We start from the raw sequence: 17,997 nt of genomic DNA on the forward strand, positions 1-17,997 counted from the left end.
TAGTTTGTCTTGGTCCCTAACTCCGAGGACGGGGACCAATGAGCCGCTTCACGCTCGAAACACAACACAAGTCCTCAAAGTTTTTTTCCACCTACCCTCTCCAAGGTAAGCCTCAAAAACTTGTTTCATTAGTTAATCATTTTCCCAAAGTTCAGGACATTTCTCAACTTCCTTCTACTGCCCTAGCAGTAGATCCCAACCTTAGTCATTTTACAAAGGTGTATAAACCATAATTATATTTTTTCCACATTGATTTCTTAATTTCCACTTAGAGTGCGCCAGTGCTTTTAAACCGGTCAAGCACACAATAATTACAATTAAGTTTCCCTCACTCTTATTAACATAATACACAAGTCAATAGCATAAGTACCCGCATCGGGTAACCCATTCATATATTGCCCTCTTAGGCAAAGCACATATCCATATATCATTATATACTCCCTCATATGTGTGAAACCAATATAACAACCCCATTGCTCAACATAACTAACATACTGCATTCCAGTAGTTCAAATAATACCTTTTCTGACAAAAAAACAGTTTAAGCACGTGGCATTCCATGTAAACCAGTCACAGTCAACATAACTACTTGAAGTCAATACTGATGATGGAAAATAAATTAACTTAGAACTCAAGTCTAACAATAGGTAAGTAGAATAACTTGAAATCAAGCGTGATAATTGGTAATGAAAAGATATATATTCAAATTTAATATTCATTATTAATTCAACATTGAAACAAATTTGATATAGTCAATAAGATGACATATGGTCATCTTGGATCTAAAACAAATCAATTTGATGACAAAACACAAGATATCATATAATCAAATTTAATCATCATCAACAAAATAATAGGAATTCAGATTTGATACCATCCATAAAGTAACATATTACTCACGTATTTAACTGTCAACAGATCATCATATAAACCATATGTTTACATTGTTTTTATGTTTGGGCATTATGTATGTGATACTCTATGTATAAGATCAACTTGCATTACAGGTGAGCTTTAGAAACAATCTTTCCTATTTAAGAACATTAAGAAGTTTTCCTATTTAAGAAAGTCAAGTTTAAGATTTCAAAGCTCGGGTAAACTATAAACAACTCAATACCTCATGTTATACTTAGATGGATTAAAATATTTCCAATAGCATGCATGTGAATAAGAAATGTTGCAGAACCCAAATTCATACCACTTGATAAGACAATAGTTACTGCAGTTTCCTTTCCAACTCAATGATTTAATCTAATTTTCCTGAATTAACCCTAGACTTAAAAACAACAGTAAACCATCAATCAGCCACAATCATATACAACGCAATATATTAACCAAAGATGCTCGGTTTATCAAAAATTCAAACAGACACATTCAGCTGTCCAAAATGAACGAATATAAAGATGTGTGGTCCATTATATTTTCACAAACATAAAGCTAATCAGATAACAAGGTGAAACAGAACCTATCATGGAATTCATTTCAATATGACTGAAAGAATTCTAAGAAAACACAAAACAAAATTTCTGAAAGAATAAAGTATTCATCAGATCTATAGTAGTCCAATAGCCAAGAACCCCATCGGGAAAACCCCGAGCCCCATGCTCAACCCGTGAATAGCTACAAGAGAAGGGGAAAACAAGAAAAATCCACATTCTTTTAATGTCAGAACCCACACTGAATCTACCACAAGAAACCCCCAAATTCTGTTGATTTGGGGTTTTCTTACTGAAATCCCCTGTTGTTTCTCATTTACCCTAATAGATGTCGCAGCTACCGAAACCTCTAGCTTGCAGGCTTTGGGTTTTCCGACAGCCAAGAACCCCATCGGTGCTTGAGACATGCGAAAACCCGGTTCCCTTCCCTTGACAAACCCCATCAGTGACCCAACCACAATCAGACCTCAATCTATACCTAGCACAAAGAAGTACAAAATCCTACCTGTTTTTTGGCGAATGAAGAAGGAGATGGTTGACGCCTGAAGATGCGCAAAGATGGTCGCCGGCGACAGAATCCGCAGGCTTTAACGGCAGAGGTGGGCCGACGCTGTCGACGTTGATGGCTTTCAGCAGGTGCACAGGGTCATCGACGGCGAGGAGAAGGGGCTCCAGCAAGGGAGGGAAGAGTCGAGAGGGAGGCGAGCGAGGTGGGTTAGGCGAGGTCCTCTCCTCCCTGTTTCGCTTCTGGCTGTGGGTTTTTCTTTACAAGAATCGTGCCAGGCACGATTCTTATATGCGATGGTTTATAATTATCGCACCGGGTCCGGGTACAGGTCCTGCGACCCGCGTTGCTGCTGTACCGGATCCACTCTAACGTGGATCCAGGTCAATATTAAGTCACAGATCCACTCTAATGTGGATCCGGGTTAGCCGCCATATGACAGATCCACCTGGATCCACCTGAATTCGGGTAATGGATCCATAAATTGGATCTGGTGGGCTCTAATATGGATCCAAACCCCCTTTACCCAAATCTTTTTAATTATAACACTTTTTAAATTATTCTTTTATTAAACCTTATTATTACGTATATACCCTTAATACCCATATATATATATTTCCTTTTGGATCTGGGTAACGGATCCCGGACCCAATATGAAAAATTCACTCAAATTTTACGGTTATTACAAGTACCCTATCGGTTTTCAGTTAAGACTTTTATATTATGCACTGCATGTCTGTGTTAGTGTCTGCATTTAGGGGTCATTTGCGTGCCATGGAAACATTGGGGTTTCACGGTCCCCACTGCGGCAACACAAAAAGCGGGCTCTCTTTCCTTCCGAAAAGAGATCCTCAAACTCAATGGGATCACCCCCCTTTCAGCAGAATTGCTTCCAGTGGGGGTTTGTTACCACGGAAGGAGGCTCCACATGGATTGCGGTGTGGAGCCTCCTTCCGTGGTGCACAAACACCCCCTTAGTAATTTATGTGTGGACCTGGAGTTTTGTTCCTTTGCAAACAGTTGCAGAAATTGTCTTCCTGCAACTAGCAAAAGTTCTTTATTGGGTGTGTTTGATGGCCAGGACAAATAATCCTTGTCAAATTTTCCTAAGACAAAAATGTCCTGGACAAAAGTCCTCGTGGCAGGTTTGTCCTGTGTTTGAATTGCCAGTCAAAAAGCCTTGGATTTTTTTGTTGTGTTTGATTGTGCCAGATAGGAAAAATGGAAAAACATGCAAGCAATATATATATATATATATATATATATATATATATATATAGAGAGAGAGAGAGAGAGAGAGAGAGAGAGAGAGAGAGAGCTGCCTACTGACAGCCTACCTGACTTTTGAAGGTTTTTTTCCATGTTTTCCTTAAATCTGACCATACAGATGTGATTTTATAGGAATCGACTCTTGGATCCTTCAATTCCGACAAGCAGGTAAGTTTTTATAAGGTTTAAAAATCGACGATCTAAGATTTTCATAAATATTCAAGGCTTAAAAAACCATATTTTTTATCGAAAAAACATGATCCAAGTGTTGTTTCTTTGCAAATCAACCATGCCGAACACATCTGCAGCGTCAGATTTACAAAAAACAACTCGAAAATATGCGGTAGGCCAAAAAATGAAAAAAAGTGGTAGATAGCTACTACTTTTCCTGTATATATATGAGATAGCATTTGATCCACTCGTGGGTAAGGAACCCCCTAGTTGGAACTGATAGGGGGAGGTGGTTTTTGACCAAATTTGAGCTTTTGGATGTGTTTAGCATGGTCAAAATAGTAAGAATAGGTCCTTGGATCATAGTTTTTCGATAAAATATGTTTTTTTAAGGTTTAAAAATTTGGTACATTGTAGAATGTTAATTTTTCAACCCTCATAATATCTGACATATGAAATGAAATGGGGATCTTCGAAACACAAGCTTTGATTAACAAGAGCAAGTGTCAAGAATGACACTAAAGCATAACCCTTAAAAAGGGTATAACTGGAAACAAAATAAAAATAAAAATGTATTCTTTATTGATATGAAAAACCAATTGCTTAAGAAGCATTGGAGTGAAATACAAGAGGGGCTGCACCCCTTTATATACACAGCTGAAAGAGGACTCAATAGAGCTGTTGGGCACAGTCCAACAGCTCTATTAAGAGCTGTTGGACTGTGTCAGTCCAACAACTCTATTGCTAGTCAAGTCTGGACAGGACTTGACTAGCAACAGTCATTCTAGTTCAAACTGAACTAGATGACATAAAGACAAAAAATAAAAATAAAGGAAAAAAAATACAGAAAAGAAAGAAATTAAAAATGTATTTATATATATATATAATAATATAATATTATTATATATACATATATGTACAGTTTTACATTTTAACACTCCCCCTCAAACTTACGGTACAATGAGCGAAAGTTTGTCTAAGAAAAAGTGAAATCGGGGAGCAGCGAGAGGCTTTGTAAAGAGGTCTGCTAACTGATATTCTGAAGTGACATATGACAGATCAATTATCCCGTGTAGATATTCCTCTTTGACGTAGTGACAATCCATTTCGATGTGTTTGGTGCGTTCATGGAATGTTCTGTTACTGGCAATGTAGATCGCACTTTTGTTGTCACAACACATTTGTGAAGCCTTTGTTGCTTCAACTCCCATGTCAGCAAGCAGTCGTCGGAGCCAAACTACTTCCATGGTCGTGGTTGCCATGGCTCTGTATTCAGCTTTGGTGGATGAGAGAGATACCTTCTGCTGCTTTTTACACCTCCACGAGATTAATGATTCCCCTAAAAAGACACAAAAGCCAGTGGTTGAGTGTCTGTTATTGGGATCACCTCCCCAATCAGCATCAGTATATGCAATTAAATCAAGAGAAGAGCAGGAAGATAAGAAAAGTCCTCGTGAAAGAGAGGACTTGATGTATCTGATAATACGCATGACTGCTCCCATATGAACAGAAGTAGGAGCATGTTGAAATTGACTTGCTGTATGAACAGCATGTGCTATATCTGGTCTGGTAATGGATAGATAGGAAAGTGCCCCGACAAGCTGTCTGTAAGGAGTAGGGTCTGCAAGAAGTTCTCCATCATCAATCTTCATTTTAACATTAACAACTTCTGGAGTGTCAACTTTCTTATCATCAGTAATACCAGACCTAAAAACAATATCAAAAGCAAATTTAGTTTGAGATAATAAATATCCTCTAGGAGAATAAGCAACTTCAATGCCTAAAAAATATCTCAACAAGCCCAAATCAGTCATTTCAAAATGAGATTTAAGAAGTGTTTTGATTGTTTCAACTCCCTGTTTATCGCTTCCGGTGATGATCATATCATCCACATAGAGAAGAAGCACAATGATCCCTGCATCAGAATTCTTAATAAACAAAGCAGTGTCAGTTAAACAGAATTGAAAACCAATATCAATCATAACACGACTAAACCTATCATACCAAGCTTTTGGTGCTTGTTTAAGTCCATAAAGAGCTTTTTCTAAGCGAAGGACTTTACCCTTAGGAATACTTAGACCAGGAGGGGGTTCCATATATACTTACTTCAACTAGATTTCCATTTAAAAAAACATTTTTGACATCCATTTGAAAAATAGACCATTTTTTGATAGAAGCTAAGGCAATTAAGGTTCGGACAGTAGTCATACGAGCCACCGGAGCAAAGGTTTCTTCATAATCAATCCCATATTCTTGGGCATAACCTTTGGCTACTAAACGGGCTTTATATCTTTCAAGAGTACCATCACTCTTGGTTTTAATTTTATAAACCCATCGACATCCTATAGTTTTCTTCCCTGGAGGAAGATCTTGAATATTCCATGTAGAAGCCTTTTCAAGTGCATCTAATTCAACTTTCATGGCTTCTATCCATTTGATATCATTTTTTGCTTGAAAATATGTGGATGGTTCTTCATATGAGTGAATTAATGCAATAACTGCCCTATATGTGGGTGAGAAAGACTTGTATGATACAAACTTTTCTGGAGGCCTCGAGATTCGGGATGATTGTCTAGTTGGAATGTTAGAATATTTCTCAAGTGCACATGGAGTATTAGACTCTTGTCGCCTGGAATATTGAATACTAGTATCTCTATGAACTTCTTCATTTTTAACATTAAGATCAATAATTCTTGGATCATCATCAAAGTTACAATCAAGGTCATATTCATCAGATGTTGATGTTAGATCTAGCAAAAAGGAGTACTCAGTGACGTCTTTTAATTTTCTAAAATCAAAGAAGCTCTCCTTTTCAAGAAAGGAAACATTTCTAGACACATATAGTTTATTATTTTTGAAGTCAAAACATCTATAACCTTTCTGGTTTTCAGCATATCCTAAAAAGGCACAGAGAATCGCACGAGGGGAAAGTTTATCATTTTTGTCAGTAAATATGAAACATTTGCACCCAAATATTCTTAATCTAGAGTAGTCTGGAGAAATGTTCATAAGTTTTTCAATGGGAGTGATATTTTGTAACGAAGAAGATGACATTCTATTAATGAGACAGGTAGCAGTTAAGACAGCTTCTGCCCAAAAGTCTTTCAAGACTTGATTTGCTATTAATAAAGTCCTAGTGGTTTCTATAATATGGCGATGTTTTCGTTCTGCCAGTCCATTTTGTTGAGGTGTATAAGGACAAGATCTTTGATGTGTGATGCCATGCAATTTAAGATAATTTTGAAAATCTGTGGATAAAAACTCTCTCCCTGAATCTGTGCGAAAAATAGTAATATCATTTTGAAACTTGTTTTTAACCATATTATGAAAAGTTTGAAAGTATGAAAATACTTCAGACTTATGTTTGAGAAAGTACATCCACGTATGTCGGGAGAAATCATCGACAAAAATAACATAGTAAACAAATCCTCCTTTAGAAATTACTGGAGCAGGACCCCAAACATCCGAGTGTATTAATTCAAGTGGTCTTGAAGAGAAAAAGGTTCTGTTCTGAAATGATAATCTTTTCATTTTGCCGAGAATACAATCTTTACAATCAAATGATTCAGAGTTACAAAATTTCCCTAGATTTGGAAAATGTTGGATTTTGGCTATATGTGGGTGACCAAGTCTCTTATGCCACAGTTCCAACTCTATTTTTTTAATATTATAACAAAAAACTTTCTTCAGCATTTCCAAAAAATCCATGTAATAAAGTCCTCCTTCTCTATGGCCTTCCCCAATCAGCTTGCCTGACTGGCGATCCTGTACCCAACAACCATGAGAAGAAAAAGAAATATTACACCCATAATCAGAAATTTGAGATACAGATAAAAGATTTAAATTTAATTTGGGAACATGTCTAATTTCTGGAATAAAAATTTTTTTTGTTTTATAAATTTTTTCAAAATCTCCTATTCCTTCTATTTCAAGAGAAGTCCCATCAGCAGTAAAGACCTTTGACACACTTGTTTTATTTTTAACACATTTGGATAGACTTTGATTATTTGGGGTCATATGAAAAGATGCACCAGAGTCAAGAAGCCAAGAAATTTTACCTAAATCAGAAAAAGATGAGGCTGCTGCGCCGGTTGAAGCTTCAGATGAGGAAGAGGCACCTTTGATGAGAGGCTGAAGGATCTCCATTAGTTGGGCCAGGGAAACTGGTGCATCCTGATCTTTAGGCTCCGATCCAGCAATTGCAGCTCTTTTTTCTCTCAGCTCCTTAAGTTTGGGACATTGTGGCCTGTAGTGTCCCGGTTCATGACAGTGATGACAAATAACTTTCTTCTTATCATAGTCACCATTTTGTCGGTTAAAGTGAGGAGGCCTATATGATCGAACATGATTCCCTGGTCTAGACACGGCTAAAACGGAATCATCTTCAATTTTTAAAGAACCTTTCCGGAGACGATTTTCTTCCATTGTTAACTCTTCAATAGTTTCAACAATAGAAGGAATTTTTCCCCGGTGAAGTAGGGCCGATTTAGTGGTTTCAAATTCCGGCCTTAATCCAGTGATAAACTGGTAAAAATGTTCAACATCGAGTTGTTTCTGACGAAGCTCGATGTCTTCGGCACAATGCCACTTTGGTTCTAAAAGGGAAAGTTCTTCCCAAAGTTCGGACAACCCATTGTAATATTCACGAATAGTTTTGTCTCCTTGTGTCATCATTCGAACTTTTTCTTGGAGGTTGCACACGTGTGCAATATCTTTAAGGGAATACATATTCTTAAGGTATTCCCATGCCTTATCGGCATGATCAAATTTGGCAAGACTTGAGCATTTTTTAATGTCAACGCTATTGATAAGCCATGACATTATCTTCGCATGAGATATTCTCCATTCTTTCCATTTCTTCTCGTATGAGGCAATAGCCTTGATTTTCTCTTCTTCCGATAGAGGGACGTCTTTATCTCCCTCCTTTTTAGTAAGAGATAGCTTAGGTTCCGAATCGGAACCATCCACAATCCCCCATAAGCCTTTTCCCCATATATGGTGCTTCATGATTGAAGCCCATGTTACATAGTTCGTATCGCTTAGTTTCATAGGCATGATGATGACTTTATCATTGTCATCCATCGATTACAAGGAGAGAAAGAATAGGGATAGAAGAGAAACAAGAAGGAAAATGAGAAAGAAAGAAAAAAAAACAATACAACAAGATGTGAAATCTTCTCCAATGAAGTGATAAAACACTTCTCTTCAAGTGGCGAACACTTTTGCAAACGGGCACGGAAACCGAGGCAGCTTTTCCTCAAGATTTAGTACTTCCGCGGCTCTGATACCATGAAATGAAATGGGGATCTTCGAAACACGAGCTTTGATTAACAAGAGCAAGTGTCAAGAATGACACTAAAGCATAACCCTTAAAAAGGGTATAACTGGAAACAAAATAAAAATAAAAATGTATTCTTTATTGATATGAAAAACCAATTGCTTAAGAAGCATTGGAGTGAAATACAAGAGGGGCTGCACCCCTTTATATACACAGCTGAAAGAGGACTCAATAGAGCTGTTGGGCACAATCCAACAGCTCTATTAAGAGCTGTTGGACTGTGTCAGTCCAACAACTCTATTGCTAGTCAAGTCTGGACAGGACTTGACTAGCAACAGTCATTCTAGTTCAAACTGAACTAGATGACATAAAGACAAAAAATAAAAATAAAGGAAAAAAAATACAGAAAAGAAAGAAATTAAAAATGTATTTATATATATATATAATAATATAATATTATTATATATACATATATGTACAGTTTTACATTTTAACAACATATACGTCAGGTAAACATGATACAACAGTTAGTTTCTTGTAAACTTAATATGTAGATCACATATGGAGGGTTGGATATGCAAAAAAACTGAAAACAATAAAAATATAATATTTTTTCACTAGAGAGTTTCTTACCCATGAGGGTAGTAAATATTACCAGCGAGAGAGAGAGAGAGAGAGAGAGAGAGAGAGAGAGAGAGAGAGAGAGAGAGAGAGAGAGAGAGAGAGACTTAACAGTGGCCGGGTAAATCGTCCACTGTTAGTTGGGCGCCCCCCCTCGATCAGTGATGAGCATTTTTTTTGCAAAAATGGACATTTAGTGGCGTTCGTGACCACCCCTAAATGTCTTTTTTTTTTTGCAAAATCAAACGAGTGAGCGTCATTTGACACTCTTTCCATGATTGCACGTCCACTATTATGGGCAATCGTGTATATATATGGACCGTCCAGCCAAAGGAAGGTGCAAACTGTCCAAACCACTTTCGAAAATCAATTTTAAAAGTGCTTTTTGGCAAATGTGACTACTAATGCAATCTCCATGGTCAAAAACCTAAGAACCGTCTCTTATAACAATTTTTTTCAATGTGTACGTTGGATTTTATAATGTGCTAAAAATCAAGGGTTTGAAATTTTTGATGTTTGCTAGATCATAAAATTCCAACCTATGCATAAAAAAAGCTTGTGATAAGCATCAGTTCTTAGGTTTTTTATCATGAAGATCACATCCGTGTGGTCAGATTGGCCAAAAAATGCTTTTAAATATGATTTTTAAAAGTGGTTTGAACGGTTTGTACCTTCCTTTGGTTGGACGATCCCCCTTCCCTGTATGTATGTATGTATGTATGTATGTATGTATGTATGTATGTATGTATTTGCAGTGCTTTCCAATTGTTGATAAAAAATTGTCCTTGCCAATTGACATTTGCACTATGACATACCAATAATTCTTTTACATTACATTTGGATCATATTATGGATAGTAAAAACATCAAAATAAATTGGGATTGAAGAGAACAATGGATCATTAAAAATTGAGATTGAACTTCTTATTATTTACTTGAACATTATCATATTATGGATTGAACATCATAAAAAATTTGAGATTGAACATCATATTACGATTGAAGTGTCATAAAAACAGTGATAAAAACAGCAATAATTGAGGCAGCAAGGGCATCATGATTAAAAAAACCCATTCTGATATGGGGATACAGCCATTTTTATGAAGTTTTCAATATGACTAGTATATAAGGGGATACAGATGGAGTATCTGTGTGACATAGCCCATGAATTTAACATGATCACATTATGAATGACAAAGACATGAAAATAAATTGGGATTGAAGAGAATATGGATAAGAAAAGATTTAGATTGAACAGCAAATACATGAAGATTGAGATTGAACATCATATTATGGGATTGAACATGGATCATAAAATATTGAGATTGGACATCATGCAACAATAAAACCATATCATAGCAAACAACAATAATTGAGATTAAAATGTCCCATAAATAGCACTAATTGAGATTAAGATATCTCATGAACAGCCGGATCATGAACAAAAATAAATAAAAAAATAAACCATTCACATAGTTGGCCTGGCCCTGTGTGGTCACTGCTGCCACCACTACCTCCAACATGGCTGGCCCTAAATATGGAATGGGATCTAGTGCATCACTCCTTTATGTGGAATGGGTTTTCTGCTTCCTTGTAATTGGAAATTATAACCGACACTTGGATCTAATGCATGGTTGAACTTATCTTTCCTTCATCATCTTGTGTTCATGAAACTGTTTACATGTGCAGTAATGATCATCCGGAAGCTGTCATTATGTCAATGCAGACAATTATGATCCTTTTAGTTGATGAGAGTGAGGATGTTCAGGAGGAGCTATTACTTGCTCTGTTATCTGGGCTTGGTCAACAAGAAAGAGTAAGTTACACAATTTCTGACCTTGTAATGGTTTGCTTCATTGTTTCATGTATTTTGATTCTGCATTTTTTTTATATGGCTGATTCTGTGGAATTCTGTGAACTCTAGGAGATATCTTTGGCAGGAAAAAGACTGGTTATGAACGTTATTGAACACTGTGCTGAAAAGCTTGGGCCTTACATAAATCAGTTTCTTATATCAGCGATCTCAAGGAAAAATAGTTCCCATAACAGTCATTTTGACCATCATGAAGTTATTTATGAGATTTATCGTTGTTCTCCTCAGATCTTACATGGAGTTATTCCCTACATGATTGAAGAATTATTGGTAGTTTCTTGTTGCTTGCTTGAACTTTTGATTTATTGCACAAATAATTTCCAAGATCTATGTATTTGTCTGTTATTATTGTTATTGCCTGCATGAACGATTCATGTGAGGTTGTTTGAACAATTTATTTCGGTGAGGGAGGATTTCATTGTTTATCAGATTTTGATTATTTTATTATTTGCAAATACAATACGATTTATCATAATATCATCCCTGTATGACAGGATATGTCCACCTGTATTGGAAAAAGGAGGTACGTTTTGTATACAACCATATTCTAAGATACAAGTGGTATCATATGATATTACTCTTTTTTGATATTTAGATCTCAAACTTTTCTGGTCAAAATTTTAAAAATTATTTGCATTTCAAGATTTCTTTGTTTATTGTTTCTCTCTTTATTTGCTGTGCAAATAGGGCATTCTTAAGGTGCCATTGACCCTATTTGTAAACTAAGGGGAGAGAAAAAGAGAACTCCCTTATCTTAATATATTGAATATGTAGGACCGAGATGAGGGAGAGGGATGGACATTGATTTTGGAGAAGGAGATCCGTCATTCACTAGTGCTTTGTTGTCGTTGGCAAAACTGAACAATAAGAAAAACTGAGAAGCTTATGTTTTTTTTTGGCTATTAGGTTATATTTAAGACTTTATTTAAACCTGTCATACGCTGCAAGTGAATGCTTTATCTAGAATCTACATGGTGCAGGCCATTGCTTTGTCTTGAATTTTTGTTTATCTTTCTGAAAATGTGATTTTATCTTTCTGAAAATGTGATTAACTAGTTTGTATTGCATATTGTTACAGACTGTGATTATCTTTGTTGTCAGCATATTTTTTTATTGTGTTTTTTATATACATTTATGTTTTATTTATTGTCAATATCCTAAAATCAGTTTTATTTGATTTATAGAATATTTATATACTTAAGTTTGTATTTAGATTGCTTGTGTGTGTTTGTTCTCTTTTTCTGGTCAAAAATAGAATTTTTAAAGTTAACATTTTCCCTTTTCTTAAAAAAAATAAAATCAACAGTGTTTTAAAGTTTTAAGAGAATAACATGATAACAGAAATGTTTAAACTCTTTGTTCTGTCTTACATTACAATACAAATGTTTTATGTGCTTTTAGTGCATGTTGTGATATGCTTTTCACAGTATTGGTCTGTGACATTTACATTTTATTTCCATAAATGTTGTACCCCAACAGTGGGCAGAATCAATGAAGATAGCACCCGTGTGGTGCTGCATATTCAAAGATAGGGCCATTTGGAAAATTAGAGGATAAATCTTTTCCTTGAAAATGCCTCATGGCCTGGACCCACTGAGTAAAAGAGTAGCTTATATAATGTTTTTCACTTAGGCATTGTTACTATATGCTAAAGTGTCTTCAATGTGTAATATTTGTAAAGTGCAGCCTGATAATAAAGTTTTAATTTTTGCAGGCAGATCAACTAGATGTTAGGCTGAAATCAGTGAACATGCTTGGTCGCATGTTTACATTGCCTGGGAATACTATATCTGAAGTGTTTCGGCCCCTGTTTTCAGAGTTTTTGAGGAGACTGATGGACAGAGTGGTTAAAGTTCGAATTTCTGTTGTTGAACATATGAAAGCTTGTTTACTGTCTAATCTTTCCAGGCTTGAAGCTGCTGAGATTATCTGTAAGGAGGAATTTTTGAGTTTGTTCCTTACCTGTATTTTTGGATGTCTTGATTGACCTTGCGGTGGATGAACATTTTCCAGCTGCCCTCAGTGATCGGTTGTTAGACTATGATGAACATGTTCGGGAACAAGTAGTTGCAGCAATTTGTGATGTGACCAAACATACTTTAGAGTCTGCTCTAGTTGGGACTGTCAAGCTTGTTGCAGAATGCCTTCAAGATAAATCTGTGTTGTTCTCTTCTTTATTTCTTTAACCTTTTTTTTTCTTTTAAAATTTTCCTATATGTAGGATTTTTTGGTAGCGTAGATTTGGGGAGTGACCTCCTTGCACATAACTTTCAGATAACAGTTAAAAGGTATACCTTAGAGAGGCTGGTGGAACTATACAGGCTTCTATGCTTGAAATGTTCAGATGATTCAATTGACCATGATGAATATAAATGGCTTCCTGGGAAGATTCTGAGATGCTTTTATGACAATGATTTGAGGTGCATGTTAGCTTATGTGCATTGTGATCTTGCTTTATGGTTTTAGGTCTTATTTACTGCTAATATTTGTAGTGTTTAATGGTTAGGTGGATTTAACTATTATGGCTTTCTGCAGATATGAAGTGATGGACATTTTTTTATCAGATTCATTGATGCCCACTGAAATCTCAGTGAAGGATTATGTGAAGCATTGGATTGCAGCTTTCTCTGAATTTGAAAAAATCGAGACCAAGGCCCTTGAGCAAGCTTTTCTGCAGAAGAAAAGGTTAGCCTTAAATAGTTTATATTTTTTGTCATGCAAGTGGTGACCAACTTTAAGAACCCTATCTTTTTCCATTTCTAGTATTTGATAGGCATTGGCTAGATTATGAGGAGTTTTCTCCTTGGATTGCAGGTTGCAGGAAGAATTGCAGAGTTATCTGATGCTTAGAAAGAAGTGCCAGGTTTTGTTAGGTCCTTTGAATATCTGATGTTAAGAAGTGTTAAAATGCTGTGTACCACATCCATTTATGATCTTGTTGTTATGCAGGATAATGATTCCCATGATATCCTAAAGAAAACTTTAGGGTGTGTCAGGGCAATGTCTCGATCGTTTAAAGATCCTTCCAAAGCTGAAGAAAGTTTTCAAATCCTTAATCAATTGAAAGATGATAATATTTGGAAGATTCTAACTAGTCTTGTTGATTATAATATTGGTACTGCACAAGCTTTGACAGCCCGGGTAATGTTTTTCCCCTCTTCTAGTGTTTTAGTCATAGACTTTTCAAAGCGGTTAATTTCATTCTTTCATTTCCATCTGCAGATAAATTAGTATAACTGAATACCCACAAGGTCTTCTGATACAGTATTCTATGTCTGTTTTGTAGGATGACTTGCTCAAGGTCGTTGGTGACAAACATCCACTGTATGATTTTCTAGGCGCATTGTCAATCAAATGTTCTTACATTCTCTTCAACAACGAACATGTGAAAGAGATTCTTGATGAACTTCTTCTTCAGAAGTCTGCCAGAAATGAAAAGCTTGTTTTATCATGCTTGAACTTACTTGTGGTAAGCAGTGCTTCTAGATCTATTTCTTTGGAAATTACGATACTTGATGAAAAGACTGCTATATAAACCTATGTGTTTATTTATTCTGGATGCTTAGTTGTGCAATTTCATTTGTGAGGTGATATTGTTTGCTCCTGCACTCACATTTCTTTGAGGATTTCTGTACTCGCATTTCTTTGAGGCTTTCTGCACATCTGATATCTTCTGTACTCCTAAACCTCCAAAATTCTCTCCACTTTGGACATATTCTTTCCTAGGTTAAGGTTTGAATGGATTTGAAGCTGAAGTAATATTTGGTTTTGAGCTCTCATTCAGATTGCAGTTTTTGATTTCTGTAGGGATAACATCAGTTGATGTTTTGTCAAGTGGAGGAACTTTCACTTCAATTGTTTCTACTAATTAATGATACAAATATAAAAAAATATATCATATATATAATTCTTCAAGATTCCATGATTGCATTTTGTATTAGCGTTTGATCAATTTCAGGAGTTTGGGTTTCTTTATGCCGGGGCTTGAAACATATATTGACTTGCTTTTGGCTTTAGAAATCAGGTGGTAAACTATTTGTGATATACCTGAGGCCTGAGGCAGATGAAAAGGGTGACTTATGTTTGTTTAATTGATTAAAAGATTAAGCGATATTAGTCCTTGGTGTTGCCTGATCATAGACTAAACTAAGTGTGCTGGAACAGATAAATCATATATCAATAGTAAGATGATCAAAACCCATATACATAATGAAACACCGACTACTTAATACCACATTCATAAAAGTCCCAAGAGAGTCCCATTGCACCATGTAAAATTATGAATGAAGCATTTGTTAGCTTATATCAAGATTCAAGATTAAGCGTATTATACAGGTAAAAAATATCCACAATAAAGCTATCTCAGTCTCTTCCATCACTTGCTTTAACCAATTGCGGTAAAAATGATAATAAAATTACGGGTTTTCATGCACAGAACAATTTGCCTCTTTTACCCATGTATTGAGTGGTCTTTGTGCTTCAAACTCTTACTTTTGATGCCTACTAATTATCATCTTTATCAAGCACCTTAGATTCTTTTTGCTCCCACTCTCCTAGTATATCAAAGTTCTACACACTGATTGGGTTGAAGTATTGCTTGTTCTTGTGCCCCTCAACTCTTCATGGTTGCCAGAAATTAATAATTCACATGTAATACATATGATATTTGCAACAATATTATTACATTAGAAACTAAAAATTTGTATTAATAAATTATTTTATTTACACATCAAAAACAAAAAATATTTATTTGTAGAACATTTCTAAGCTTTTCCTTAATTCCATGTTATGTAATGAGTAGGATATCATTCTTATGAACATTACGTGTGTGTGATTCCTCTTTTTGGTGAAGTTCCAACTCTGCGGCGTGTTTGTCATGTTTTTGGTTTAAGACATGTACAATGTATTGTTTCATCATAAAAGACATTCATCTAACCTCTCTGGGCATGCACCTATGAAATACAAATGAGAATGTACAAACAATCCATGGGATACATTGTTAGATCACCAGGTTTAGGTATTGCATGAGGGTGATCAACTGCTTCTGGCAATTTCTTTCTATGCTTTTATGGCATAGAGGTTCCCAAGGCAAAGGATAGATAGAAGGGAACCCAAAAGTATGAATGCAAGATTTGGCTTTCTAGTTGGGGAAGTGAAAAGAGGCTAGACTGAGCAGTGCTTATGATATGGTGGGATCGAATGTCCTAGCTTTGTGAATCTTCATTGCAATTTGCAATGTTGTAAAGTGTATCTGGACCTTACAAATTCAATAAAACTGTCAACACTATCTATATATTCAAGCGATACCTCATTGTCAACTATCGTACGATACATCCATTAAAAAAAAAATGCAAAGGCAAAAGAAAATCGGGTAAATACCCGTAGTGAGTAAGTGATGCAAGCGCATCATATGTTATTTACTTTCTTGGATACAACACTTTTCTGTTGAATGGATGTATCGTACGATAGTTGACAATGAGGTATCGCTTGAATATATAGATAGTGTTGACAGTTTTATTGAATTTGCAACAAAAAGTGTCAGTACAATGGATCTCATCGGTTGGATCAGGTGCCCTTGCACGATGTGTAATAACAATCGATTTGTAGAACCTCATGACGTTAGACATCACCTATACAGGAAGAGTTGTGTGAATGATTATCAGAATTGGATGCTTCATGGTGAAGAATTTTGGAACAATTTTGATGCACAAGTGGATGTGGTGCACGATAATTCATATGTGGATTTGATATGTGATACTGCAAGACCAGAACCGAGTTCTGCTATGGGCCTTAATGATGTACCAACTTGGGTAGAGGAAGAAGCAACAAACGATGCAGCTAGTAGATTTTATAACTTACTTATATGTGCTGATGAGCCACTTTAGAATAGTTGTGAGAGTCACACTATCTTGTCTACAGTTCTTCAACTACTGAATTTGAAGTTCGAGTATAATTGGAGCCAATTATGTTTTGATTGTCTGTGTTCTATTGTGAAGAGTATGTTGCCCAAAGATGAGAAATTGCTAAAAAAATTCTATCGTGCGTAGGTTATGGTCAACACTCTAGGTATGGGGTATCAAAAGATAGATGATTGTCCAAATCACTGCATGTTGTATTTCAAAGATAAAGAAAATAAAAGATCATGTCCATCATGTGGGCATCCTCGGTTCAAGTCAAATACAAGAGACAATGGTAGCATGAGGTCAAAAGAAGTGTCATACAAGTCGCTCTGCTACTTCTCTCTCAATCCTAGATTACAACGATTATATATGTCTTCGATGACAACTAAACACATGAGATGACATGCAAATAAAGTTCAACATGATGAAGACAAAATCACGCATCTTGTTGATGAGGAAGCTTAGAATCACCTTGATCGTACTCATCAGACATTCGCAATGGAAGTGAGAAATGTTAAGCTCGGTTTATGTACAGATGGATTCAATCCATTTGGGTATAGATCAACTTCATACTCGTGTTGGCCAGTATTTGTCACCGTATCAAAAATTTTTTTTGTCTCTATTGATCTCTGGTCTGACCTCTCCGCGCCAAAATCTTGATGTATATTTAAGGTCATTGATTGATGAACTAAAAATAATATGGGATGACGGTGTTCTCATGTACAATGCCCATAAAAAACAAAACTTCAATATGAAGGCTACTGTTCTATGGACAATCAGTGACTTCTCTGCATATGGTATGTTATCTGGTTGGAGCATACATGGGAGGTTGGCATGTCCGTACCGCATGAGGATACAAAATCTTTTAGATTAATGCATGGACGGAAGTCGTGCTGATTTGATTATCACTGTCGATTTTTACCCAACGAACATCCGTTTTAACGA

General features: G+C 35.9%; 1 protein-coding gene across 2 annotated transcripts in view; it reads left to right on the plus strand.

Annotated features, from left to right (window-relative positions):
- LOC149837536 (sister chromatid cohesion protein PDS5 homolog A-like) overlaps positions 1-17,997 on the plus strand; it is a 106,887-nt gene that overhangs the window by 16,375 nt on the left and 72,515 nt on the right. For both annotated transcript variants that reach the window (XM_090006104.1, XM_090006105.1), the window contains exons 4-12: positions 10,969-11,095; positions 11,204-11,422; positions 12,867-13,083; positions 13,166-13,311; positions 13,427-13,572; positions 13,688-13,837; positions 13,967-14,015; positions 14,102-14,293; positions 14,439-14,621. In XM_090006104.1, the coding sequence (XP_089862230.1) occupies positions 10,969-11,095; positions 11,204-11,422; positions 12,867-13,083; positions 13,166-13,311; positions 13,427-13,572; positions 13,688-13,837; positions 13,967-14,015; positions 14,102-14,293; positions 14,439-14,621 (1,429 nt within the window). The remainder of the gene's footprint in view (positions 1-10,968; positions 11,096-11,203; positions 11,423-12,866; positions 13,084-13,165; positions 13,312-13,426; positions 13,573-13,687; positions 13,838-13,966; positions 14,016-14,101; positions 14,294-14,438; positions 14,622-17,997) is intronic.

The sequence above is a fragment of the Nuphar pumila genome, chromosome 5 (assembly GCF_984573655.1).
Source record: "Nuphar pumila chromosome 5, dmNupPumi1.hap1.1, whole genome shotgun sequence".
Taxonomy (NCBI): Eukaryota; Viridiplantae; Streptophyta; class Magnoliopsida; order Nymphaeales; family Nymphaeaceae; genus Nuphar; species Nuphar pumila.